Below are 9,969 nucleotides of genomic sequence, written 5' to 3' on the forward strand. Positions count from 1 at the left end.
TGAACCATAAAGTAAGGAAAACTATAACCGAGTGGCTTCGAAATCTAGCTAGCCTTTTTTTAAAATTTCTCTCGTTCCAAAAAAAAAAAATAATAATAACTGAAATTTAATCATATAAATAGAAGAACAAAAAAAACAAAAACAGCATAAATAAAGCTTCTATTATATATGTTAATATAATTAAAAAAATTATTAAATAAATAAAATATTAAAATAGAAAATATTTGTTTAACATTAAATATCATTTGCACCCCTTTCAATATTTGAAAGGAGTTGGCCCAAGTGGATTGCAAAAGGTTTTGAAAGCCCCCTGTGGAACTGTGGGTGATCTAATGGATAGAAGCTTACATGTGCGTGTGACCAGCAAATAATGTACTTTTACTTGAGAAAATAATAAGATTTTGTATATAGAGACTACTCGGGTCTGAAAATGATATGAATACAATGCAAAAACTAAATTCATTCCATCTACTATAGTCTATAGGACAAGGAAACCATAATGTTCATGTCCGTTTACAACCTCACGCACAATCTCCCGAAACTTCCCAAAAGAATTCTGCAAATTTCACTCACATCACTTTGCATCTATTTTATCAATAATAGCCCATTCGCTAGTGCGTACAAAATTACAGAAACACAGATGTCGGTTCTTCTAAACCAGCAGCAATTAATTAATCACGGTTTAGGTGGCTTCTTTGGTGGGCCCATATCACCAGGCTCAGACTTCCGCTTTATCCCCAAGAAATGTTCAACCTTAAACAAAACAAACACATTATTTCAGATAAACAACACAAATTTAAACTTACACCAAAGAAAAAGAAAAAATGAGCAGAAACCTTTCTGTCACCAAGCATGGGCGTCAAGCTCCCCGGGAAATCCTCCATTGTAGCAAAACCACTTCTCGGGTCACTTGTTTGCCTAAGCATTCAACAAAACTTATTTTAAAATCATTGTGCAAAAAAGAAAAGAAAAATAAAATAAGAAATGTACACGTACCCTGGTTTGACATGACCACTTAGAACAAGATAAGGTGTCTTCATCTTGGATTGAGCTTCCCTCATTCTCTCAACAGACAAAGACGGCGTATCCGAATTTCTCATTTGCTTCACTTTCAACTCCTCGTGGTATTGTCTCATTCGCTTTTCTTGCTTCATTTTCCCTGGACCCTTTCCATGAAACTTATGTGAAATCAACCTAAACGCCTCCTTCGGTGTCAACTACAATAAATAAATAAATAAAACATTATTATTATTATTATACGATCAAAAAATAAATTTTAAAGATATAATATAACGACTAAAGTAGTTACAATTCTTCCGTATTCATCTGTTCTTTCAATCCGTATCTCCTTTTTATCATCATTTTCATTCACAAGCCCAACGAGTTTACTCTTTTTCTTATCCATATTCCTACCACCCCATTCCACAGTGTCTTTTAAAGTCCCTCTGTCTTTAAGCAACTGAAGTGCTCCAGACAACCCTTTTCCAAGTGAACTCTCGTGAATCGTTTCATCCGGTTTCACATCTTCCTCTTCCTCCGCCATTTTCTCATCTTCAACTTCATCTTTCACTTCTTCCCAACCACCTTCTTTACCTTTCTGTTCCCGTTCCGATGACGTCATCGCCACGTCATCCTCCATAAACACGTCCTCCGCATCCGGGTCATGCGCTTCTTCGTCAAGCTGAAGACCCCACACGAACTCCTCCATTTCCGTAAACACGACTTTATTCTCTTGCGCCTCGCTGGATTCCACATCAGCGTTTTTACTAACGGAACTTGCGAGTAACACGATCGACTGGGGCCCGGAAGGTGCCACGTCATCTTTCTTCTTTAACGCAAGTTTTCTTGCCCTTTGTAGGGATTTGTTCAGCTCTTCATCGTCATCACCGAATACAAAACTATCTTCATCTGCGTTTTGAATGGGTAAAGTTTGCTCCATTCGGAGTGCTTTAGATGCTTCATCTGCTTTGATGTATGCGGATTGGAACGCGATGTTTCTTTTTTCGGCTTCGGATCTCTCTTGGGCCTCTTTTTGGGCTTGTCTTTTTCCATCGGCCCGTGAGCCACGATCCTCTGTGCCCAACCCTGCTGACTTGGCTTCTGCTTCGAGCGCATCGAGATCTAGTTTGTCTTTTTTTCTTAGTGATTTCTTTTTTTTGGGCTTTTTGAATTTCATCATCTCTTCGGTAGTGTAATAGTCGGTTGTGACCTTTCCAGTTGAAGTAAGATCTTCATATCGTGTGGTCACAGTTGCACCATCTATCCTTCTCCTTAACTGTTATATATAGATCAAATTTTAATTTAAAAAATATAATAAGAATTAGAATCCAAAAAAAAGATAAAAAGAACAAGAAAGATTTACCTCCTCTAGTTTTTTCTCAGCTTCACCACCAAATCGCCCTCTTTCATCAAGTGTTATACCCTGGGAGAAAGTATATGGTCAATAAAATAAATTTTAAATAAATATATAATAAATCAATAATCACCTCGTTTAGAATAGGATCATCATATTGTGGAAGCATTTTCTTTTCAGCTCCAAATTCATCATTAAACCTGAAGCAAAATCACCAGAAAAAAAGCTTACATATTACTCGTTAAAAAACCACAAAATCTTAAGTTTTAAACTTATTACTTACTTATCCTCATAAACTCCAGGTTTCTTTTTAGCAGCCTTATAAGCTTCATTTCTCCTTTTTTGCTCCCCAATCTCCACATTTTCAAGCATGTCAACCTCTGTGTATACAATGTAAAGTCACTTTAGAAAATCTGGGTCCACTAGAAAGGTAATAACAACATACTTTATTTACCAATATGGTCAATAGAATAAATTGGTAAAAAGAAAAAGGTAGAGTATGTTGTTATTTACAGCAAATTGGCCAGATTAAAAAACTAATTTACCTTGGTTAATATCACCATCTGCAAGTATGCTCTGATCTTTCAGTGTCAAAACAACAGCACCACCTTCAATCACTTTGTCAAGCCCATCAAGCACTTTAAATCCAGCAAGATCACCTGCAAACATGATTTCAAAGAAGATTTTAAGACAAAATTTAAAAATAAAACTATCTTAATCAAATGTACAATAGATAAAAAAATAAAAAAAAACATACGAGATGTATGTTGGCGAGCTGGCAATTCGTATTCATCCTCTCCTTGAGTAATATTGTCCTGAAATTTCAAGATTTATTTAAATCAGATGTAAAATAAAGAAATCAAGCTAACTTACACATGAAAACATAGAGAATAGAATACAACTAACCTGCTCCTCAAACTTCTTTGAGAAATGCAAAGCTTTCTCCTTTTCAGTTTGTTTCTTTTCCTCAAGCTTTCGGCTTTTACCAACCCATGATAATATATCAGAGCCACCTTCTGACTTTTTCTTCAATCGTTCCTCCTTCATCCTAATAAAGAATGATACCCATCAATAGATTGAACAATTTGTTTAGCAAACTCTGAATAACAACAAGAAACACCTACAAAAATATACTTATGTTGATTTAACAATGTTCCTTATGCAATAAAGTTGCTAAGAAATTTGCAAAACAGGGCATTCATATGTTTCATAAAAAGTGTTATAAAGGGTGTCTCACATGGTAAGTAATATGAGCGTTTAAATTCTAAAAATCTTGCTTTGTGAAACTCATTTTTAGATATATAATGATGTTTCTTACCTCAAAATGCGATCTTGAAGTTCAGAAGCAGACTGCTGTGATCCTCCATTTTCATCGTCAACATTAGCTTCATTCTTAAGGATTTTAGTGTCATCTCTTTCTTTCTCCCTATCTTTGTTTTTCTCTCTCTCTTTTTCCCTTGTCCTCTCTTTCCCTTTATCACTTCCCCTGTCCCTATCCCTGGTCTTATCTTTCTCCTTTTCACGCTCTTTATCTCTGTATTTTTCCCGATCATTTTCTTTCTCTCTCACTTTATCTCTGGTTCTATCTTTTTCACGTTCATCTCCCTCTTCTTTTCTTCGGTCTCTGTTAACATCTTTCACAGACTCTTTGTCTCTATCTTTTGAAGCATCACTGATCTTTGACTTTTCACGATCTCTACTTCTGTGATCTTTATCTTCTCTTCTACTACTCCTACTTTTCTCCTTACTACGATGCTTTGATTCTCTTGATTTATCATTTCCATTATCTTCCATGTCATCATGTACACGTCTTGTATCAGAACGCTCAGGTTCCATAATGACTTAGGATATTAAATGCAAAGATGGTCAACCTGTCACCAATCATTAAAAAGGAAAGATAATGTAAGTTAAACAATATAATGACATAAGTAGCAGTGTAGTCCAGAACAAAAAACTTCCAAAAGCACAGAACAAAGAGTTTCTTATTTACGGGGAATAAGATTGGCAATGATGCTCAAAGCATACATAATCAAGGTTTAAGGACACATAACTAGGAAAAAAATACATTCAGGGATACAAAGTTTATCACATGTTACCTAAAGTCATGATACTATCACTTGACAAGTCCAATTCAACATGTGGAGTACTTCATACAAGATAAGTCTTGTCATTGTCATTCAACACAAATCAAACAATGTGATGTTACCGTAGCAGCAATTTTGCCCATGAATAGATCACTCTCAATTTCAAAAATACGTGTGGAAAGTGGAAGAAGGTAATCTCTGGTGTTTCTGCTACCCGAGTACATCATATCGATTACAGCTGCCATGTCCATTACAGCACCAACATATACAAGAACATGAGTTCAAACGAAGAAGGCGTTTAAACAAAATTCCAATACAAGCATCCCTAAACTTCAAATTATCGTATGAATGTTTTTTGTTGAATAACTGATTCAAATCACCCATATATACACAGAATTGGATTCAAATAGAACAAAATACCAATCAGATTGAATGTTCTGTTATCGCGTAACATAGAAACGCGAATTTCAAATTGAAACAGAAACCCTAATTTTAACAAGCAGATAGATTGAGCAATATAACATAGAAAAACGAACCGTTAATCCAGAGATGTAGAGTACGAACCTTCAATCAACCCGAGTCGCAGGAGCAAGAGAAGAGAGGCGGGCAAAGAACCAAGGTGAGGTGAGAACGAGGCGTGTGGTTTCTTGGGTTCTTCAGGAGAAACCTTTCTGAGTGAGGGGGGACACGAACTTAAACGAAATTAATTTTATAATTTTACCTTGAAAAAGTGTCAAAAATGTATTTATAGTCGGTAACTCAATCAAGCTCTATGTGTAACATATTTTCTAAATTAAATTATATATAACCCCAATCATCTTAATTTAAGTTTAATACAAAAACATGAATGGTAAAATCATAATAATATAATCATAAATGATAAAAAAAATAGAAAAAAATAAATACATCTAGTATTATTTACTATTTTCTGAAAGATAATAAAAAATTTTCAAAACATTTAACAGCAAGGTCCTAAAAAGTTCGTCGCGTCATGACTCCAAAGTTTGTACGTCACATTTTTAAAAAAAAAATATTATCTTAAGTCATATATGTCTATAAATATGAATAATAGTAGAATATATATATATATATATATATATATATATATATATATATATAATTATTAATTGTATACAGATTGTCGTCTTAAATCACGTCTTACAAACGATGTGGCTAGCGACGGCTCGTAAAAACTTGAAATTTGACATTGCCGTCAAGTCATATCTATCGTTACTTAGAACATTGCTTAATAGTAGAGATATTACAAGTATTTTCATAGAAAATACAAACAGTACCATGCATAATGAGAAAACTACTATGATCATAATAACTAAAGCAACCTTAAGTAAGAAATTATTTTCAAACTTTTGTTCTTCCGTTCCTGTAAAAATACCATGTTAAATGTAGGTCAAATAAACAATAATGTAAGCCATTACAACTTCTACCAAAATATTTGTTACACAAACCTTGAATTATACATCCTAAAAACCTTATGATGTTGTTCAAATGAGTCCATGCTCTTAATAATATAGCTTAGTTGTCTCAATGACACCTTCATGCTCTTAATAATGAAGCTTAGTCATCTCAATGACACCTCTAAATTTCACCATTTTTTATCAACATCACGATCCTTCAATATCTTTGATATAGATGATGAAAAAGACACTAAGCAAAAAATAAATAAATCTACTCCTTTAGAGCTATAAAGTGAAATGGCGAACTTCTCGAACATCTCGTAGGTACCATCTCACAACATTAACACATTCACAAGCTTTTATATGGTAAGATGTACACGTTAATCGCGGGGTCATTTATTTAAGAATTTGTGTAGCATCCGTTTTCCAGGATGGATCGATTTAGGGGTTCAAGGAGTCAAAATGTCAATTTTTGGAAGATATGGAGTCTCACGATGTGACCTTTGAGTAGTCACGATGTGACATGGGTTAAAATGTAAATTGTGTCCGAGACTGATCTCACAACGTGAGGCATAGAGGCTCACGACATGAGAACTGTTGCAGCCCAAACACATGATCTTTTAATGTTTGCTTCGTATTTAAGCACCCTAAACTTGGTTTTAGGGTTCATTTCTCAACCTCCATCTCTCTAAACCTCATAAATGCTAACCCTAGTTCTTCATAGTGATTTTTGGTGATCATGTAGTGATTTTTTGGCTCTTTGAATAAAAAGAAGACTCCTTTGGTGCCTTCTTTTGGCAATCAAGCTCCTACCTCATCACCTTGCAGTGCTTTTAGACCCTTGTATGTCATAAAGCTTCTACCTTTATCTCTAATGCATACTATATTTAAGGTTTATGCTTTCCTTTTTATGGATGGGTTTGATATCATGCATGGGATCCATAAATTTAGCAACTTTATGGGTCATTGAGGCATTTCCTTTTAGTATGAGTTCAGATCTGAGTTTTGGTATTGATTTAGACTCCAATCATGAGTCTTGATCTCATTTTCCCTCTTTTTTTTTTACCTAATTGGTGTTCAAGTCATGCATTGGGCATGCATGAATTCAAAGCTTTGATTTTTATGGTCCTTAGGGTTGGGGGAGACTCTCTGGAAAGTCTCAAGGAATGACTTAAGGGATTAAGAGCTTGTAACATCCAAAAATATGGTCCCAAAAAATTTTCAATTTAAATAATAGATAAAATAGTAATTTTCATATCATCCAAACATTTGAAATAAACCAATGTATCAATTTGTCATAAATCAGAGTAAAATTGTTGGATTAGTGTCTAAGTCCATAACTATATTTGGTATGTACTTGACCCGTTTGTAGCATGATCCTTTTGGGTTGCCTTCACACCGGTGACTAGACATGATGACTATTGAGGAGAGAGGCTGATTTATTGTTAAGAATAATAAATTGGGGTATAAATATGATTTGTTAATATATTATATGAATAATATATTAATTTGGAATCATATTATTAATTAGTATTTAATCATAAATTAATTAGGAATTAATTTTGGGATTAAAGGAATTAATTAAATTGCAGGGGCTGTTTTGTAATTATTTGATAGTGGAGACTTTGGGCCATTGGATCACCTTTATTAAGGCTTGTCCGAAAATCCTAGAATGATCTAGGAGTTTTCATCTAATGGCTTAAGGAAAGGAGTCAATGGGTTTGCTTAGGCCCTAAACTAAGGGATTAGGGTTTCCACCTTGAAACCCTAGTTGACTTCAACTATAAATAACACCCTAAGGCACTCAAAATCGGAACCCCTTGGAGAAACCCTAGCAGAGCCGATTTTGTGAGCTTGTTACCCTCCATCCTCTCTCTCATATTCATCCTTTCACTCAAGTGTGTTTGTGAGCCATTAGAGGTACTACACTTGTGGTACTTGCTTTCAAAGCTAAGGAGATTCAAGAAACAAGTTGTTATTACTACATAACAACAAAAGGTATGTGTTCTATTCTTCTATGTGAATTTCGAAAATTGTAGGAGCATGTCAGGTTTCTTTTTGTGTTCATAAAGTTGTATGTCTAATAGTGAAAACATAGATCAAATTAGGGTTGCATGCACACATAGGATTGTTTGTGTAAAACCCATTAAAAACATCATAAGAAAATCCAATGGTGTGTGTGATGCAGTCATTCCGAGCTCTTCCCCTTGGAACCAGAGGTACCTGGAACATAAACTAAAAAACCGTAAACACAAAGCTTAGTGAGTTCCCCCAAAATACCACATACCAATCATACAATAACATATAGTGGGCCCCGCCCGGCTTCGGACCCCGTCCGGCATCGGGCCTCGTCCGGCATTGGGCCCCGCCCGGCATCGAGCTAAGCTTGGTAAAACAGGCCCCACCCAACATTCAATAGCATATATAAAAAATAAACACATACACATGAAATAATCACATAGATACATAGCATACAAATATCCATTAGGCCCCGCCCGACATCGGGCCTTAACCCGGAAAACATATAAACACAACACATGTAAGAGTCACGAAGACAACTAGCATACTAACAGCATAGTATAAACATGGGCCGACCTTGGTGCCTTCGACCCGCTAAACCCGGTAAGGAAACTCACCTCGAATGCTAAATGATAACTGGATAAATCCCAGCCCCAGAAATCAGCTCTACTTAACCCCTAAATAGAAAGAATCCCTTAGATACCAATCAATATTTTAAAACCCCATAAAGGTCAAAATTGGTCAAAGTCAACGTCCCGAGTTGACTCGACTCGTCGAGTTGTTCTTCAACTCGCCGAGTTTCCTCATTAATCAACAGAACCGCGAAAAGTCGGTCCAACTCGCCGAGTTCACCCATGAACTCGACGAGTTTCCCCTTTAGCCAGCAGAATCGGGAAAATTTGATCCAACTCGTCGAGTTCTTCAGGAAACACACATCTTAATCCATTAAGTCACCATTCTCGAAACTAAAAGGTCCACCACTCAGATCTGGACTAAAATATCGACTAGGAGGGTAAAGTTTCCAACTTTACCCTTAAGAACCATCCTAATGGGTATAGAACCCAAACCCTAAGCTTAAAAGGTTAAGGCTTAAACAATAAGCATTTATTCACCAAAACAAACCCCCAAAATACAGATATGGTCCTTAAAGGCTGCAAACACACGTTAAGTTTCCAACTTTACTCTCAAGTATGCTTGGAAGAGACTCAAATGTTCGAAAGAAGCCATAAGATGGACCTAATGCATATATGGAGCCCTTAAGACCATAATGTTGGCTCCTTTATGTCAAAAGAGCTCAAGAGGATCATGGATCTGAAAGAATAGCACTTGGGACGACCTTTAACCCCACCAATCACCAAAACATGGCTAAAAGCCTCAAAACTAACCCAAAAAGAGATCTAATAAAATATTAAGCAAGGTTAGAACTTTATACCAGAAATATATTGGAAATGAAGCAAAGAATCAAGATCTTGAAGGCTCCAACCTAAATCACCACCTTGCACCAAGCTTCTCTTTCTTCCAGTGGCTTCAAACATACCAAAATACACTCTCAAATGGCTCACAACACTCAAAAAGGCTTTAGGGTTTCGAGATTAGGGTTATGGACTTTGGAGGCTATAAATGAGGCCAACACCTGGGACTTAAGGTGTTTAAATAGGATGCAAAACCCTAAAATTAGAGTTTCCTCTAGAGCGGTCAACTCGTCGAGTTGAGACTCCTCAACCCGTCGAGTTGTCTCATGAAACCCCGCGGCCAGAACAACTTCAACATGTCGAGTTGGGGCTTCCAACTCGACAAGTTCTTTAGGAAAAATGCAATACTTTGAATTAAAATCATACCATAAATAAGGCGTTACCGAGCTTAATGCTCAAAAGTTGGCCAGAGTAGATCTCACGACGTAAGCAATAGCCTGTCACGTCATGATATGTGGTGTCTGCAACTATTTTCTCCTTTTCCAGTCAACCTCTGGGTGGTCACGACGTGACCATTGACTGATGTTAACTTTTTTTTACCATGGTTGACTTTGGTTACACTAAGGGTTTTGGATTTCAGACTGAGGGGTACTCTTTATTGTTGTTAGGTGTCATGTAGGATCGGT

At 36.0% G+C, this 9,969-nt stretch overlaps 1 protein-coding gene across 3 annotated transcripts; it reads right to left on the bottom strand.

Moving 5' to 3' along the window:
• Positions 1 to 431: 431 nt before the first annotated feature.
• On the bottom strand, positions 432 to 5,140 carry DOT2 (SART-1 family). 3 transcript variants are annotated; one of them, XM_079075440.1, is made up of 13 exons: positions 5,002 to 5,134; positions 4,450 to 4,675; positions 3,672 to 4,224; positions 3,260 to 3,401; positions 3,111 to 3,168; positions 2,899 to 3,012; positions 2,637 to 2,733; positions 2,487 to 2,553; positions 2,363 to 2,422; positions 1,310 to 2,275; positions 997 to 1,217; positions 837 to 918; positions 432 to 753 (listed from the first exon to the last, which is right to left on the bottom strand). In XM_079075440.1, exons 3-13 carry the CDS (start codon positions 4,187 to 4,189, stop codon positions 676 to 678), a joined length of 2,403 nt encoding a protein of 800 aa, XP_078931566.1. In that variant the 5' UTR covers positions 4,190 to 4,224; positions 4,450 to 4,675; positions 5,002 to 5,134; the 3' UTR covers positions 432 to 675. The 3 variants fall into 3 exon arrangements, with proteins under 3 accessions (XP_078931566.1, XP_078931565.1, XP_078931567.1); XM_079075439.1 differs by lacking the exon at positions 4,450 to 4,675 and having other exon boundaries at positions 5,002 to 5,140; XM_079075441.1 differs by lacking the exon at positions 4,450 to 4,675 and having other exon boundaries at positions 4,974 to 5,134.
• Between the last annotated feature and the right edge of the window lie 4,829 nt (positions 5,141 to 9,969).

This window comes from Lactuca virosa, chromosome 1 (assembly GCF_052849685.1).
Source record: "Lactuca virosa cultivar CGN04683 chromosome 1, Lactuca_virosa_CGN04683_v6, whole genome shotgun sequence".
NCBI lineage: Eukaryota > Viridiplantae > Streptophyta > Magnoliopsida > Asterales > Asteraceae > Lactuca > Lactuca virosa.

Excerpts from the sequence above, each read along its gene's own strand:
- DOT2 (XM_079075439.1), bottom strand. The coding sequence starts at position 4,189 with ATGGAACCTGAGCGTTCTGATACAAGACGTGTACATGATGACATGGAA. Across the intron at positions 3,169-3,259 it reads CAAAGAAGTTTGAGGAGCAG|GACAATATTACTCAAGGAGA; the intron begins GTTAGTTGTATT and ends TTGAAATTTCAG. Across the intron at positions 2,423-2,486 it reads ATGATCCTATTCTAAACGAG|GGTATAACACTTGATGAAAG; the intron begins GTGATTATTGAT and ends ACTTTCTCCCAG.